Source organism: Gambusia affinis, linkage group LG08 (assembly GCF_019740435.1).
Source record: "Gambusia affinis linkage group LG08, SWU_Gaff_1.0, whole genome shotgun sequence".
Classification (NCBI taxonomy): Eukaryota; Metazoa; Chordata; class Actinopteri; order Cyprinodontiformes; family Poeciliidae; genus Gambusia; species Gambusia affinis.
Window position 1 is genome coordinate 21,374,323 of NC_057875.1, and position 17,054 is coordinate 21,391,376.

At 39.0% G+C, this 17,054-nt stretch overlaps 1 protein-coding gene and 1 long non-coding RNA gene across 19 annotated transcripts in view; one reads left to right on the forward strand and one right to left on the reverse strand.

Annotated features, from left to right (window-relative positions):
* The window catches only part of LOC122835327 (neuronal cell adhesion molecule-like), a 91,320-nt gene that overhangs the window by 29,145 nt on the left and 45,121 nt on the right, over window positions 1-17,054 (reverse strand). For all 18 annotated transcript variants that reach the window (XM_044124308.1, XM_044124299.1, XM_044124314.1 and 15 more), the window contains exon 3: window positions 289-442. In XM_044124308.1, the coding sequence (XP_043980243.1) occupies window positions 289-376 (88 nt within the window). In that variant the 5' untranslated portion in view covers window positions 377-442. The remainder of the gene's footprint in view (window positions 1-288; window positions 443-17,054) is intronic.
* On the forward strand, window positions 10,608-11,853 carry LOC122835329. The gene is made up of 2 exons (XR_006371295.1): window positions 10,608-10,654; window positions 11,243-11,853. It is a non-coding gene; the product is annotated as an uncharacterized LOC122835329 (long non-coding RNA).

The window sequence follows — 17,054 nt, forward strand, 5'->3', positions numbered from 1 at the left end:
TTTTGTTTTTCATGTGAGTTAATAAGTTGACATACACAGAATAAAGGTAAAAAAAAAAAAAAAGTATCAGCAATTTTTCAGCAATTCTGTTGAAAACATGTAGTGCAGTTTTCCATAAAAACCTAAAGAATAAATTGGTTCCTTAACATTTTTAGCCTAAGGCATTACGAGCCATTGTTGAAGGTCCAAAGAGACACGTGTGGCTCCGGAGCCGCAGGTTGCAGACCCCTGGCTTAGACCCTAAACATTTTCCTGGTTTCTGATGTGTGGTATGATATGTTCCCTTACGGTCTAGTGGGACCTCCAGAGCAGAAACAAGGTGTCCCAGGACCAACACCAGCAGTGCTGCTTCCAAACTCCTCATCTCCATCATCATCGTGGGTCACTGTGGTCAGCCCTTGCCCCTCTGCTGCTCAATCACAGACTGAGGGCACTTCCACAACTGCAAGGCGAAAAAGAAAAGCAGAGAAAGAGAATCTCAAACATCAAATGGAAGCTAAGAATTTCACAGCACATCCAGTGACAGAAGCTATTAATCATAACACTGAGTTTGTTCTACTCTGCATCCACGGGAGGGTCAGAGGTGGAACAAGCAAACTAGTTACATACACTGACTCTGTGGTTACAGATCGATGTCTCTTGATGTGTGCAGTGTTTTGCTGGGAGCTATCTTTTTGATGTAGAGCATTCCAATAGGGATCCACAGGAAGCCACGCGGGCTCATCTCGCTGCACTCATCACGCTGCGCCATTAGGGCTTTGCCTCTGCTTCGATTTCCAAACGCCAGCGGATGGCACGGCTAAAGTTCAGAACAGGGTCTACTTTTCATTCCAGCACATTTCACCCTCAGTTTTATCAATGTGAGTGACTGGCAGATTAGGCCTGAGGCAAATTGATCTGCGGCGAGGTCAGATTTCTGACACTGGACCATCAGTCTTTCGTCAGACAGCAGCTGTAGCAGCAAATGTCAGGTACGACTGTTTGATAGCTGTTTAATGGAGACAGATGGTGCGGATATCACAGGTTCAGCCGGGGTGACTTGTCTGAATTTCTTTTCAACAAAGCAATGAGAGATTAATAAATCATTATTTACATGAATTTCCTTCAACACAACCTTGGGGCAAGACGATACATTTACTGTAACTTCGGAGAAAAAAACAGCAACACTGATGTTCTCTCTATGTGTTTTGTTGTTAGCAGACAGAGGCGGTGTTAAGTTGTCACATTAGCTTTCAAAAAATGCTATTGTTCGTTGAGACAAAGCAAAAAAAGAATAACAGCAAAACACACAAAAAAATAAGAGAATGAATAAAAGAGTGTGAGACAAGAATTGGTAACAAGTGGGCACTAAAGTAGACCTGACTGCACTCGTTTTGACTTTAGTCTCTGTGGCTGCAATTTAACTGCATAAAAAATAAAAAGATACATTTTCTATCGTTTAATAAAAATGATACCAGTTTTTTTATCTTTTCGTCCTGCATGTCTCACGCAAGGCATCCCAGTACTGAAATGTTACAACTTTAATTACAGCACAGACACACTCATTTTCTAAGCTTTTATAAAACCACGACAGAGAAATTGGTTGGTGACCAGAATTGGATGATTTTCAATGGACTTTAGCTGTGATCAGCTGGTCGGGAACTAGAAAATTCCCGTAATCAGTGAATGTATCATACTTAAGCTCTACGGGACCGAGCTGACAACAACTCGCTTCAATTTCGACTCAAAGTCAGCAAGTTTCAACGCTGGTGAGGTGATCAACAGTAAAGTCAGAGGAAGAAGAGAGACGTAAGAAGCTAAGAGGAAGGAAACTGCAATACGCAGTTAATCCCCAAATTATTCACACCCTGGGCAGATTTATACTTAAAGTGAGCTTTCAAATTTACCACCATGTTGCTTCTGACTGGAAGTGGTATTAACATTGGGAAATGTTCTAGTCAATCCAGAATTTAATCAGATAGAGAGTCATTGGAAGAACTAAGGATTAGTGTGGTGGCAAGGAAGGCATCAAACCTGAAAGACTTGGATTTAAACACTAAATATACATTTTTACATTTTTTTCACAGATTATTGAAAGGGGTGAAACAATTACATAATAACATCTTTTTCCATTCAATTGTAAGTACAACAACAAATTCAACATTGATTCTCCTTATATGATGTGGTTGTATGATGTTATCTTTTGAGAGCTGCTCGTCTAATTTACTATTAAAAAAAACAAAAGTGGATGAAGACATTCATAACCTTGGACTGAACAGTATGAGGACATGTTTACAGTTTATTCAGGCTGCGAAAGAGAGCAAGAATTTCAGCAGATAACAGGAAGGGTGAAATGGGTGCAGCAAGTTGATTTGTTCTTTGAACTATCAACCTCAGTGTGTCATGAAACTTGCAGCATTTTGGAAATCTGATTTGAGGTAAGGATCAATAATTCCAGCTATTTTAGCAACGCTAGCATTTAGAGTGCTAAGCACTAACATAACAAATAGGTGAAATAGATTAGTCATTTACAATATGAAATTAATTAGTCCTTGCTTTTAAGGCTGAGCAAATATATGTTGAATGCTAGTCTTACATCTTCTAATATCATAGCTACTGAAAGTTAATCACCAGGTCAAAGCTTTACAAAAACCGGAGATAGGAAATTGGCTATCAAATTTTGAACAGTACATCTCTAATTTTATTCAATGTTATTGCAAGGAGCTCATCGGTATTTTATATGAGTGCGGGTGCTGTTCTCAGATGAGAATAAAGAAACCGCCTAAAAAGGAATCATTTTCTATCTTTTAATGACTGCAGAGAGACCTGTTTTTAATCTTTCCTTCCTGCATGTCGCACCCAAGACATTCACTAGTCTGGTATTAAAATGTCACAGCTTCAATTAGATCTCGGGCAGGCTCATTTTCTCAACTATCACAAAAGCACATTAGCAAATTTGGGATTTTAATGATGGCTACAGCATGAAAGAATCTAATAGAGCCTTTTAGAGGCAGAGCTGTAGATGTGTGTAGCTGTTTTGCCCTCTGGGTTGACAGAACAAGGTTTTAGATGAGGAGGTGGTGGAAGTTGAGTCTGGTACCAGAGGCTAAACAGTAAGTCAGTCAGACCTGGATTTGGGAATGGTCCTCCCTGGAGAGTGAATGTGCTCGTTAGCGCTGCCCCAGGGTCATGATACAGTTATGGCCCCCAAAGCTGGTGTCTGGTAACTTGTTACCTTGGGCTTCCACTACAACTCTCTTGGGAAGCTGTGTATTATTTGCCCGGCTCAGCCAATCACAGCGCTGTGTTCACAAAAAGGTAGGTCTGGCTTGGGATTTCACACACAAAGATAAGGAGCAGCTTTTCATCCAGCCCCTTTTGAAGGCTGCAGGCAGGATTGCACAACCTGAACATGCTCCATGCTTCAATATTTATTTTCAATGTGCCGTGAGAAAGTTAAAATCAGAGGTGATTTACAAATATTTCATTCATGACGATGGTTAAAAGTCGGACTTGGATGTGAGCAATTATTTCTGTAAAAATTGTGAGAAAAACTAAATAAATAAACAAGAAACTCTGCTGGTTCCTGGAATGAAATGGTTTTCAGCCTGACTGGTCCTGGCTGGTGACTGGCTGTTCCAGGAACTCAAAAATCCAATCTTTTTATGATCAGTGAATGCACTATAGCTACTTGAGAGAAAAGGGATCCAAATTAAATGCTTAAAAGCAAAGTCAGAGGAAGCATGAAAGTTGTAGGAAGCTTTTTAAAGGAAATACACATTTTCTGTCAAGACATATTCAGGCTTCAAAAGAGCAAGAGAGAGCATATCTCTCATCATATAGCAAGGTTGAACAGATGTAGCAAAGTTGCTGTGTTTTAACTCTGCCCTCTATTGAACATGCTGGATTTGCAAACATCAGCAGCCTGTTTGAAATCCAAAGGTTTCAGTGAGGATTTACTTTCTCAAAGGAACAGACAAAAAAAGAGGAGAAGAAGTTCAAAATGTTGGTTTGGCCACATAACTTTAGTTTATGATCTCATTAAAGATGCACCGTATTAGAAAAATACCCAATTAAGACATAGTTAGTTTATGTAGCAGTGACAGTATTAGCAGCGCCCACATTTTGCTTAGTTTTCTTTTGTTTTCATCATCATGATTCCCTACCACTACCATTAAGTATTTAAGCCGCCCACATTTGTTTTATGTTTGGGTATCAAGCTGATGTCCACATTCAGCTTAGATATAATAACCCCGAAAATGTCATCAAAGACTTGTGATTGGGATGTTGCACCCACTGCATCCGTATGTAGATTTGATATATAGTGATATATAATGGAAATCAGAATTGGCAACAAAAATCAGCCACAGTAATGTGTGTGTTGAATCCTACAACACCTCAAGCTTATCTCAAATGGAGCCAGCACTCTGTCCAGGATTCATTTCCCAGTTTAATGAGGTGTAGCAGTCAGCTCCCGCCGGTCAGCATGTTTTAGTCTTCATGTGCAGAGTCTGTACGTCCAGGAGCGTGTGACTGCCCTCGTACAGTTTGTGTGTGTGTGATATAATTATCCCTGTGAGCTGCAGTGATACGGAGCCAACCATTCACATCCCTGTCACAGCGGGACAGCAGTGGAAATTCTAGTGGGGCTCTTAAGACCAACAGAGCAGCCAGAAGGAAAAGAGCCTGACTTTACGCTGTTCGCATGAAATTATAAAGGATTCATGTTGTTAATTCTTACACCTTCACTCCACCAATACAGTTTGCAGTAAATTAGAGCAAGACAAAAGACAAAAGCTAGATATATGCTTCTTATAGGAGACACAAATATCTGCCTCTATTGTTAAAAGCTCATAAGCATCCCTTGCTGACAGACAGGAAAGCCAAAGTCAATAAAGCTCTTGCTGAGGCCCAGATAAATCTAAAGTACTGTTTAGGGTGGTGTGCCAAAAGCTGTCAGGCGACTGATAAAATCGAACAGGAAATGGCCTCTTAAAAAGAAGCATGATAGGTTAGTAACGACAGATTCGCTGATGTTTTCTTTTAAAAGCTATCTATCAAATAGATTAGGCTTAGAGGATGATAAACCCAGCTATTAAGTCACTTGGAAAGTTCAATATAGTGAAAACAAAAAAGGTAATTTTTGACAGATTCCAGGCCAAAGTCTGGACACACAATGCCTTTGCAAACTTTTCTGTTTCGTCAAAAAATTATTTTTTAACAGCTAACTACTCCTTCGAATAAACTTCTGCTACTTAAGTTTATATTTTTCATGAAAGTGGAAACTGTCTCTTTTTCCACTTGAGTGAATGAAACAAGGATTTTTTTTTTTTTTTTAGTCATCACAGATGCTGTTTTGTTTTCAGATCCCACACATGCAGGCACTGCATTTAAACAACACAGCTTCTGGGACTAATTAGCATTGAACGCTTACAGTTTTTACTGTTTGTGGACTGCTTTGGTATTCATTTTATTTTATTATTTGTAAATGATTCAGTTTGCTATCAGAGACAAATAAAAAATAAAAAAGAGTTCAAAATATTAATCAGGAACTGCATGGAAAAGCTGCAGGATTAAAATCTAAACATGTTCATAATTTACAAACTGACAAGATCAGTAGTAAGATAAACCTAAATAACACTCAGCAACCCAAAACCTAATTATAATTAATGTCAGACAACTGAAAGACTGCCATGTTCATTACTGTATAGCGCTATGTGAAAACACCTTCATACAGGCCTGACTTATTCTGCCAGTGAAGGAATCACTCTCTTCTGTCAGAGCTGCATTCAGCCGCCTGGCCTCTCATTCCACTGGCCTCTTCAATTACTTCATTGTCATTTTGCCACTGCCAACTACTTCAACATCCCAAAACTAATTGGTTTTGTGCACGTCTCAAAAGTACACACACAGACTGAGAGCGGTAGGACTCGTTTGAACACACAAATGGAGGTGTCAGGGGCTCAAGGACTGAGAATGACAGTGTAAAGGAAAAGGAGTTATCGGGGAAAAGTCCCAACTTTGATCCTGCAAGAACACACAGCTAGCACAATATATTTGTGCTATATGCTAACGTCAAGCAAAGATGGCGCGATTATCTGCGCCACACAGCAGATACCAGAATTACTGCTGTTGCATCAGCGGTCCACAAATTTAACATCTCTGATAAAAAATAAATAAATAAATTTAAAAAACGCGACATTCTTTCATGCCAGGCATGCTAATTAACTCCCATAATCAGCACTATTGATGGCTCCTGCAATCAGAGTTTGTGAAGCTCGGTATGGCCTTAATGGAGCAGCAGGGATCCCCTACAGGCGTCTAAATGGGGAGGTTATAATGACTAGAATGGCTTCATATACGCTGGAAAGTGAAGAGGAGAAAATGGAAACGCCTGGAAGAGTTTATGTTTTCTGAGGATGTGCCTATTCGTGCCAAGTACCCACATATAGTTTTCTGTGCCATTAAGCAGCCAAGAGGAAGGTTTCTTAAAATGTTTGGCTCTGGAAGGTTCTTTGCTGATCATGAAAAAACAAAAACAGGTGGAGAAATGTATGCTGAGGTTTTCTTTTTGAGCAAGATTGTGAATTACGATGGAGGACGCAAGAAGCTTGGCATTTATTGGCTCTCATACGCCGTTCTTTGAGCCACTGCTTGATCACAATGGAAAATCCACAAGCCGGCTTCGGTGCGGGTTTCCCCTAATCTTCTCATTAGCCTTTATAATTGGGAAACCGTATGCAAATAATTGGCGTGGTTAACATATGAACTGGCATCCTGTTGTTCAGGGCAGACCTCAGTTCAGAAATGAAGCAGGGCCTTTTATCTGCACTGTACAATGCCAGACAATGAGACATCAGCCATTGGCTCCTCTTTAAATACTGTACTTTGTTTCTGTTCTCCTCTTTCAGCTTTTTCATTTTAGGTGTACAATGCAGTTCAAAGCACCAAGGGCTTTTATGTAAAGAGATCCCATACACTTTGTTTGTACATCACAGCTTTTGTCTGAGAACAACATGATCAGCATTTAATTTTTGCCCATGATGTGGGCTCCATCAGTCAAACAGAGTAAATACAAAATCCAATATGCGCTTTGATGATAATAAAAGCTACTCAAGCCTTTAACAAGCAGTAAAAAAAAAACTTTTTTCCCCTGCACACAGATGTATTAAGAGTGGTAGAGTTCTGGTGGAAGATGTATTGCGGGCACATTGCTGTATACTTGCTGGGAGCCTTCAAGGCAAGGCAACCATAATTTATGCATCACTATTTCTTGCCCCAGTATTCTTGCTGCCAATGAAAATTGGCTGTCATCATGGGAACCGCATGCTCTAGTGTTTTTTTTTTTTGTGTTTTTTTTCAAGCTACTGAAAACCAAACATGAAGACAACGTGGCATCTTCAAAACTGTCCCACACGAGCTTCGTAGAAGCGCCACAGAACCTCCCCAGATTTCGACACAAAACATCTCTTGGCTCTGTTTGACATCTGGTGCTAATGCAACATGTCCGGCGATTTGTTTAGTTCCCCTCCTTTCAGCGCACTGCCCATTGGCATTCACAGAGCTGCCTCCACATACACAGCAACAACACTCCAGGATTTGCTCCCTGTCCCCTGTGTCCAAATGCTAATCAGCAATGGCGCCGGTGCTTCTGAGAAGGTCTCTTTTTAGCATGCAGATGGATGCAGCAGCTCTACATGAGATGGTGTTAAGTTAACAGAAGGATGCTGGCCTGTTCGGCTTCTTTGGGAGAAGAAAAATTATGCTTTCATCTTACGATTGACGGGGAAAAAGATCATGTCATTGCAAAGTAATTTCTTGAGGTTGCACTGACATTCCTACTGAGGTTTTCTGCAATCTGGTTGCCAGAATTGTTTGAACTTTCTTACATTTTGTTTTCAAGTCGCTAGGGGTTATTGCCGTTCTGCTGTTGTTGAGCAACAGTTCTCCAGGTTTTCTGAGAGGCAGTGCAATGGATTACAAGACTTTACCTGTGGATAATTTTATCAGACTTGTCAATGCTTCTGAATGTAAAAGATTCAGAGGGTCAGAAACTGATCAGAGTGCACTGTTTCATAGAAATTAACAGTGGCCTATTTTTAACACTTCCCCATGTATGTTTCACTTTATTTTTTAACTCTAAGTCCAGTTCCTTACAATTTTTAAATAGAGGCTTGTTATTTGGTATACCACTTACATTCATGCATAAAAAGGCTGCAAATTTCAAGGAATAAACCAGGTTTTTGTCAGCCTATAATAGGAAATAAAAAACTATTAAACTACTAACAAATTAACAAAAAAAACTATTTTAAAGTTGAATCTTTAGCCATTCTGAACTGGGACCCTGTAAGAAAGAAAGCATTTGTTCTTATTTCTAAAGTTAAATAGGAAGCTGTGATATTATGGAAGGTTGTAATGACAATAACAGTGATTTCTTCACTTTTCTTCAGATTTTTCATCTTCACGATCACTCTTCAGGACACTTTAGCTTCTTAAAAACTAACATCCATGTCAGGTGTGCAGGTAAAAACAGAATAGGTCTGTCCAAATGCCATAATGTACAATTGGCAAACAATTATTAAATGGTATATTACAGTGCCACTTATATTGTATTTGAAAGATTAAAAATAGTTTCTGCATCAGAATTATAATTGCCATAGCTGTTAGCTGAAACTTGGCATTCACTGCTCAATTAAGAAATGACTTCACAAACTGAGTTTACTTAAAAGTTTCTCGGGATGGACCACTTATTTTGTCTTTTATTTGTCGTCTTTTCTTTTTTTTGATTAAGTAAACATTGCAGGTGTAGGTCCTGGACAGAGGTCAGTAAAAATGCAGTCAAAGCTCAAAGAAAAACTTCCAAAGACCTTCTGAAAGCCTGAGAAACTGCTGACCAACACAACTTTACAGCTTAAAAGAAAGAATGCTTCCTTAGAAGCAAAGCATAAAATGAACAGGGGGAATTTCAGATCCCTGATTTTATATCAGTACGGTATCACAGTCTAACTTTGCCTTTCTATGATGTTACTTGGTTGTTTAATTCTTTCACTGTCTTATAATTTAAAACATTTGAAGGCTGTCGAACCACTAAGCTAATTATCCAATACTTTGCTTGTTTTTTTTCTTCTTCTATGGTATTATTTGGTACGCCTAAAGCATTTAGCTTGTCATATTTTGTGTATGCTTTCATCTTTTGTATTTGCATAGGCATCCACATTTTGACACTCATCATAGTTTTTCTCACACTAAACCAGAGGACGACATTATGGACAGGGCTCAAGTTTGCTTGCCCTCTCACATGACTGTTATGGGTGAAGCCATTCATATGCTGAGCAGACATTCATTGTGCTAAACAAATGCAGGAGAGTGAGAGGGATGCATGGTGACTGGCTTCCTGAATAGCTGAAAGAACTCTCAAAATCCTCTGCACACAACATCGCAAGACACACTTCAGCTACTGAAATCTAACAACTTCAAAAATCTAAAAGTTTCCATAAAACTAATCTCCTCTTAGAAAACATGCAAATCCTTTAAGACAACAGAAAGAAACTTCCATGCATGATATGCAATCTAATTTGCGAACTATTTCTTTGGTTTTTCAGATCGGCAAATGGTAGAAAGTGTTTGCAAGCCAAGCATAGATGCTCCGATCCAATTTTGGCAAGCTGGATGAGTGCAAAATTACACTCCAAAGGGCACTCTGTATCCATGGCAATTCTCCTAATGCTTTTGCAGCCATAGCCACACAAAAAGATGTCAACTCTGTCACCAAATACACATATATAGAAAAAAATGGGACAAAGAAACACCACCATTTTCAGCAAAGGATTAATACGGAACAGAAACTCTTCTGTTGTTATCTGCTTGGACCAAAAAAAAAAAAAAACTCTCCCTACCTCCTCTCCGTCTAACAAAAGATATATGATTAGAATCTCAGTTTGGCACCATATCTTTACCACATGGCTTACTCTCCGTCTGAAAGGTCTCGCCACACAGGGGCCAATATGTGGAGTTTATACGGAGCTTGAAGTCAGGGCGATACAAAAAGAGTCTGTTATACAGGAAGTGCAGGACATGCTCACCACAGACTCAAACAAACCAGAAGCTGTGAGGTTTTTGTTGCAACCAGACTCCTGTGAGCCATGTCAGTAAGAGAGACACAACAAAGCTGTCTATGGGAATCATATGAGTTACCAGTAAATGGAAAAAAAGCCTTTCTGGAACAACACAATTGTATATTGGCTGATGAATTGTGCTGATCCAGTATGTAGGCAGTGAACGACTGGCTATTATAGCTGTCTGCACTTTGTGTTGCTTCAAAAGCTGCCAGCAACGTGAAGTAACACTGCATGAACAGTGACTGTGAAGTAACTGTGCAAACTGCAACATTTAGTTCACCGGTGAGAAAGTACTAGCTATTGCTTTACCTTTACAGAACATATATCCTCCTGAGACCCAGCAATACATTTTTGTCCTCTGTGGAGCACATAGGTTTTTTGTTCATAACTCTGAAACCATACATGCCACTGTGTTAAATCCTGTTGGTCCTTAGAGAGGACATCCTGGGCTCTCCAATGATATGGCATGTGTGGGGGTGGGGCTTTTCTAAAATTTTCTTCCTGATTCTTCAAAATGGCTGTCATCCCTGTGAGCACATTTTATCGAAAGCAGAAAGGTAAGTATATTATTTTCTAATTATGAGCTTTGTGAGTTTAATATTCAGATTGCTTCTAGTAAATGAACATCTAAGGAATAGTTAGGTGAATTTTCAGAGCGGTTTAATTATTTGTTGGGATAAAACATAACCTGTTTATGTGTGTCCTCCATAGAGGACATCAGGATTTGCTTTTTATTTTTTAACCTGTTTTAATAGAAGTCAGCTCACTGACTAAGGCAGAGAAAATCCTAAACAGGATTACTGATGGAGACTCAGACATAGATTTGTCAGATGAGGAGGACCAAGAGGGACAGATTGATGGTGATTTTGAGGTTGGGAGTTCAGAGGATGAGGCATCAAGTGAGGAAGAGGCGAGGGAAGTTGATGATGCAAGGGCCCGTCGCCCACTTTGGACCAAAACTAACACATAGGCTTCTGAGACAAGAGTAGATAAGTTTAGACAGATAAGAGTATTTTTTGGATTAACTATCACTTTTAGATGACATAATTATTTAACGTGTTTATTTAATTTAATTATTATTTATTTATTTATTTATTTATTTAATAATTATTTAAATTAATTATTTCACCAACTCCTGGTTACAGTATAAGGAAGACAGCCAAGCTTTGGCACAACCTATGAAGAAAACTCTCCAATACCATGACTTCAAACTGCTCTTAGGTGAGGAACTGATTGCCCAGGGGCAGTCAAGCCAACACAATCCAATTTAATCTGATGCGTCAAATGATGAGGAGTACGTTCCATCACAGAAGAGAAGGAGGCCCCAGCCAGATAAGGAAGTGAGAAAGTATGGAGCTGTCCATTTGCCACAGATGATGGACAATCCTAATACTTCCAGGTGCAGAGCAGAAGGGTGCACTGAAAAAACCTACATAAAGTGCATCAAATGCAACATGTACCTCTGCATATCAAAGAAGAAGAACTGCTTTATGGACTACCACAAACCAAAACAGAACTAACACACCTGATTAAACTACACTAATCAGCTTGCTTTTGATAAGTTGAATGAGGTGCCTGGAAATCTGAACCACTGGCTTAAATGATGTAGCCATTTGAAATTTACAGCACTAAAGATTGTCAGAGTTCAGAGGTAAATGTATGCCTCAAAATGTGTTCATATTTGCCACAAGAGAGTCCCGATGTCCTCTCCAAAGGACATACTCTAAAAAATAAATAAAAACATGTTTTGAAATTTTTTCAATTGTAGTGATGTTTTTTCACTCCAAAGAGTCATGTAATGTAAAAAAAAAAAGAAATTCAAAAACTTTTTTTTCTCTGGGTCTCAGGAGGATATGTTGGCAATTTCACAACCCAAAATCCTTCTCCTAAGATGGCTGATATCACACGATTAAAGAAGAAATTAGGAATATGCAACAACATGAATTCCTCACTGTTGAATGTCTTGAAGGAAGTATCAGAAAAAGAATATCTCCTGTATTTTTTAATCATCCTCCATTAAACAATACTGACTTTATGTCAACAGACATGGCAACCACTGCTCCCAATGCCTCAGAAAGAAAAGCAACAATTGGCTGTGCTAAAAGTTAATTTGTATAACTGGTCATCTGGATGAAAGGTAAAAAGAGATACAAAACACTGTGGGATTGAAATAAGCTAAAAATAAGCCTTTGATTATATTTTTAAATATTTATTTCTCATACAGTCTAGTTTAGTTCTTTAATTGGTTTTTAACTCTGTGGTCTAATTCAGAACCGACAACGAGCAAAAGCAAAACCATTATTTCCAACAAGCTTCACAATAAGTTTTAATTCAACTCAACACCTTATAGCTTTTTTTGGTTGCTTGTTTTTCCCAGCTATTGTTCTTTCCCTCGACACATCTCCGCAGAACATTCTACACTCCTCGGCAAACGTTCTACTGAAGTCTTGCTTCAGAAAAACACACAATGTGTGACAGTGGAAGTTATTCCCTTGTTGTGGGGAAAACAAGTAAGTGAGAGGCCGTAGGATTCCTCATGCACACAAAGCTACTTTCCATATTCATGGAAACTTTTGCATGAAATGAAGTAAAAGAATTAAATCAAAATTGTTTTAAACTTTATACAAAGCAGCGATTCTTTTTAATTTGAATATAGTTTAAAGTTATTAGTTTTTAATTCTACAATAATTGTAGGAACCTGGGATAAAACTGGAGTTCTGCTTTCAATCTATGTAATATAAAAGTTAAAACTTTATAAAAAAGCATGCTCCAGAAAGTTTAATCAGCCATCTTGATAACAAACCTTTTTGTTTTATTAAAAATATATATTGTTATTCATAGGTATGTATAGCTTCCCCGCAGTACATTATAAGCCTAGCGGGCCACCAGGCTTTACTTGTTCCCCCACCAGGCTAAGACTATTCATTCATTTAAATCTTTTTAAGATGTTTACATTTTTTAAGACCATATCGTTGGTGTTCAGGTATTAATCTTCCAATCTTTCAATAACACATAATTATCAAGTGATATTTTAAAATTTCCTGTCAACTTTAAAAAAAACTTTAACTCAAAAACATGATGAGCCGCTGGATGAATGACTGCCCTAGAACCCCAACCACTGGGCTTAGGACGTTGTTTTGGGGGGAAACATTGGTATGAAATGGAAGTGAGTTGTAATAAAATGATAATGGGTGAGTTCAAAAGAGTGAGGAAACTCATACAGAGTCAGTTGTATGAGAGACTTAGTATTTTCACTGCAGACTTTATGAAAATATACAATTCAAACAATCTTAATGAAAAACATATTTTGCACAACACCTTAAAATTGGCAATGCACAATGTTTTCTGTTTTTTATATGATAAGGAAGTAATCAGATAAGTAAATCCTTAAAATTACATAAGGTGCTATCTCAGTACAAAATGTAATGAATATTATGTACTTATTTACTGTATATCAGCTTATATCTGTCCAGATTCCAGCCAAAAAAGAGCTAAATTGCATCAAGTGATGTCAATCAAAATCCAGCTACAAAATCAGAAAAGAAAAGTGGCTGCGTGCTCAGGCAATGTGCCACCCACTCACGGTCTCAGAACATGTAATCTGAAAGTGTCACAAAGCTGAGGAGAAAGTAAGCTGTGAGAAAATCTGCTGCAGGTGGATGGAGCCAGCAAGTTTACGGCTGATGAATGGCACCTCGGCATTCACGCCGCACAATAGGCCTCTCCTACAGTTCTCTCTTCCTCATCATCCTCCAACAGCTCCTTCCACTCCACCCCACCTGTGTTTGAAAGGTCAGCGCGGAGGAGGGTCTTCACCTCCCCTCCCTCCAGTCCTCCAGACCTATAGCTCCCACTCCACAATCATCCCAAACACTGGAGCTTGGTCCCAGGAAACTCAATCAAAGCCGGCTTCAGAGAACCAGAGACCTCTTAAACCCCTCCATTGTCTCCAGAAGGTTTCCCCACACCATGGCAGGTCCATATGTAACACTGTAAGAGGAGTTGCTCATTACTGCCTGTCCTGGATTTTACTTTGTGTCTTTTGTATTCCTGCCTGAAGAATCCAGTTGCCCAGCTGGGCCAATAAAAGAGAGAAAAAAAAAGAGAGAAAAATAGAAAAAGGCAATTAATTTGCTAGCAACAGGAATGCCAAGATGCATTTGTGCATTGCAAAATCCACCTTGGTCTTCTGATATCAAAAAACAAGACAAATGGAAACTGTTGTTTGAAATCTGATTTGGCAATATAGGTATCTTTAAAGGCATTTGTTGCTAATTTCCCCTTCATCCCACGAGTTAGAGCACTTCCTGATGGACACACCACTCCACAATGTGGGTGAATGTCAGAGCAATCCATTATCACATAAAGGAAGCACTATGTAACAGCCCCCTTCTCTTTCTCCTGGCCCCTCCCCAGCTCTTTCAGATACAGCAGGTGAATACAAATTAATTCCCCTTCGCTGCTTTCCAAAAGGACTCACCATCCAATTTTAGACAAACAATAGTCCTTTCAAACTGTGAGAAAATCAAATTGTAGTTTTTTTTTTTTCTATTGTTGAAGGAAACAATCAGGAATAATACCAGTGGTGAGAAATGGAAGAGATGTTTTTTCCCCCCCCCCTAATATGTTATACATTTGTGTTTTATATCTGCAAATGACATAAAATAGTTTGTATAATTGCTAAATTGCAACAAAGTATTTTAAAAGCCCTGAATGTAATTCTCTCGGCAAGATTAGGTGAAGTGTGCATTTTGTATTTCCTAGAAATGCACTGATAAATCACATGGTGCTCAAAATCTGGTCATTTTAAGCTTGATTGGTCGAGACCAGTGAGGATTCAGTCAGAAAATACCTAAAGGTTACTATGTCCCATTAGCAACATATTGAAAAAGACTTATAAGTTGACCAAATATCTGACTCATGCTGGGCTTTTTCCAGGTTTTCTTAGATGGTTAGCCTGATAAAAGGGTCAATTATACACAATCAAACCCACATTAGAACCAGGATTTGCCCAAATACACAAGAAGAAATACATCATGCCACCTATTATGTTAATGCGTATCTCCTGCACTGATCCAGCCATTTGGGAAAATCTGAAGGAGCTTTGATTATATTAGCTTTAACCTTTATCAGCCTATTTTCAGCAGGGATGTATCCTCAACAAACGCATTTATCTGCTTTACAACTCCGGGTGAAGCAGACAAACAACCAAACACATCAAAGAAAAAAGTCCTCTTCACTTTACATGTCCCTTCCAACAGCTTTTGAGGGGATGTAGAAACCTGCGACTGCTAAACAAAAATGAAACAACAGGGAAAATATTACCTCCCTTAAGCAGCAAGCAGATGACCCCATTTCATTTGAGCTGCTGGATTCATGAAATTAAAGAGGGTTTTGGAGATTAAAGAATAAAACATGAATTCTCTGGTGGGAAGTAGTTGAAACCAACTGCTGGCGCCTCACCGAGACGCGTTCCTGTACGTCTCATGGGTACGAATGATAGCAGACATTAAGCACTGGAGACACTAATGCTAGACAAAGCGTTCCCACAAAAGAACTCTCTTTACGTTCTGTGAAACTCTTTTTGTAAGTTTACATGATAAAAAAAAAAAAAAAAAACTCACCGGGGACCTACAGTATGAAAAAAGGCTTCATGTTGGATCAGCTTTTCTCCAATTTGTCTATCACTGAGAGTCTGAGTGATCGGTGCAGCTCAGACAAACACAACTCCATCCCTAAGGATCATCTGACCCCATCGGAAGTAATGGCCCCAATACAAACTGCTCCATCAGCCCTCGTAAGTTAAATAGTGATTCCATATATTTATTTATATATATATATTGCGCTCATTTAACACTAACAGTCCACCCAGCTTCCGCTAATAGCCTCCGTCCGGCGTTCGGAGGGATGAGGCCAGTCTCTAATGTAGAGGAAGCCTTCACTGAGTGTCAGCTAATGGTTGGGTGAGGCTGTGGAGGAACTTAGTCAGACTGCCTCCAGGAGTCAGATAATGTACATAAACATGCTGACACAGTCAGGTCCAAAAGTCCTGCTGGTCCGGGTGATCAGAGGAGATTCTGGTTCCCCATAAGTGAGTCAAATAAGGTTGAGAAAGACATGACAATCCTTTAGAAAGAAACAGTTCAGGAAGGCATGTCAATTTACTCTAAGTGATTTTCTTAGACAGCTTTTCAGATCATTTCATTTAATTTCTCCTCAATAAAGCAATACATGACGCTTTAAACCAGCGTCATGTTTTAAAGTCTGCTGTGTCCTTAGCAGTTCTACAGCTGAGAAGAATCAATATAAATATATACAGACATGAACTGATCAATCTGAGGTTTAATTTGTTATTAGCAGCCTTGTACATGTAATGTACAAGGCTTTAATCTTTGGCGAAAATTGCACCACTAAAGGTAAAAGTAGCTGTGTTACTTATTCATAATTGATTTATAGAAAACAATGACGAAAAACACATGTGCAGATATAACAGTGCCTGTCAAATGTCATAAAGCCCTGAAATACTTTTATAATAAAACAAGAAATGTGAATCCTCTCGGTAACCTAGACGCAATGTGCTGATCCATGTCATTGCAAAATGAACCAATAACACAAAATAAATGGGAAAAATAGCATATTACTTGATGTAATTCACCACGCTGAAGAAATCTAAATACAAACGTCTGCGTGCTGCTTGCTTTTTTTTCGGCGTGCTGTCACATTGCATCATTTACTCTTCTTCTACTTTCCCAGCAGAAGAGATTTCTCATTAGAGTCGGCTGAGAAGCAGGTGAGCCAGCGGTTACATCTAAATTCAGGCATTTGTATTCCACGCCGACACCCGGGGAGCCGCCTGTTTACAGTGATGAGCATATAGGCTCGGCCTTGAACCGAGGCTCGCATAAATCATTTGGTTTCTTAGAAGGCCATTCCAAACACCCAGATCCAACCAGCTTC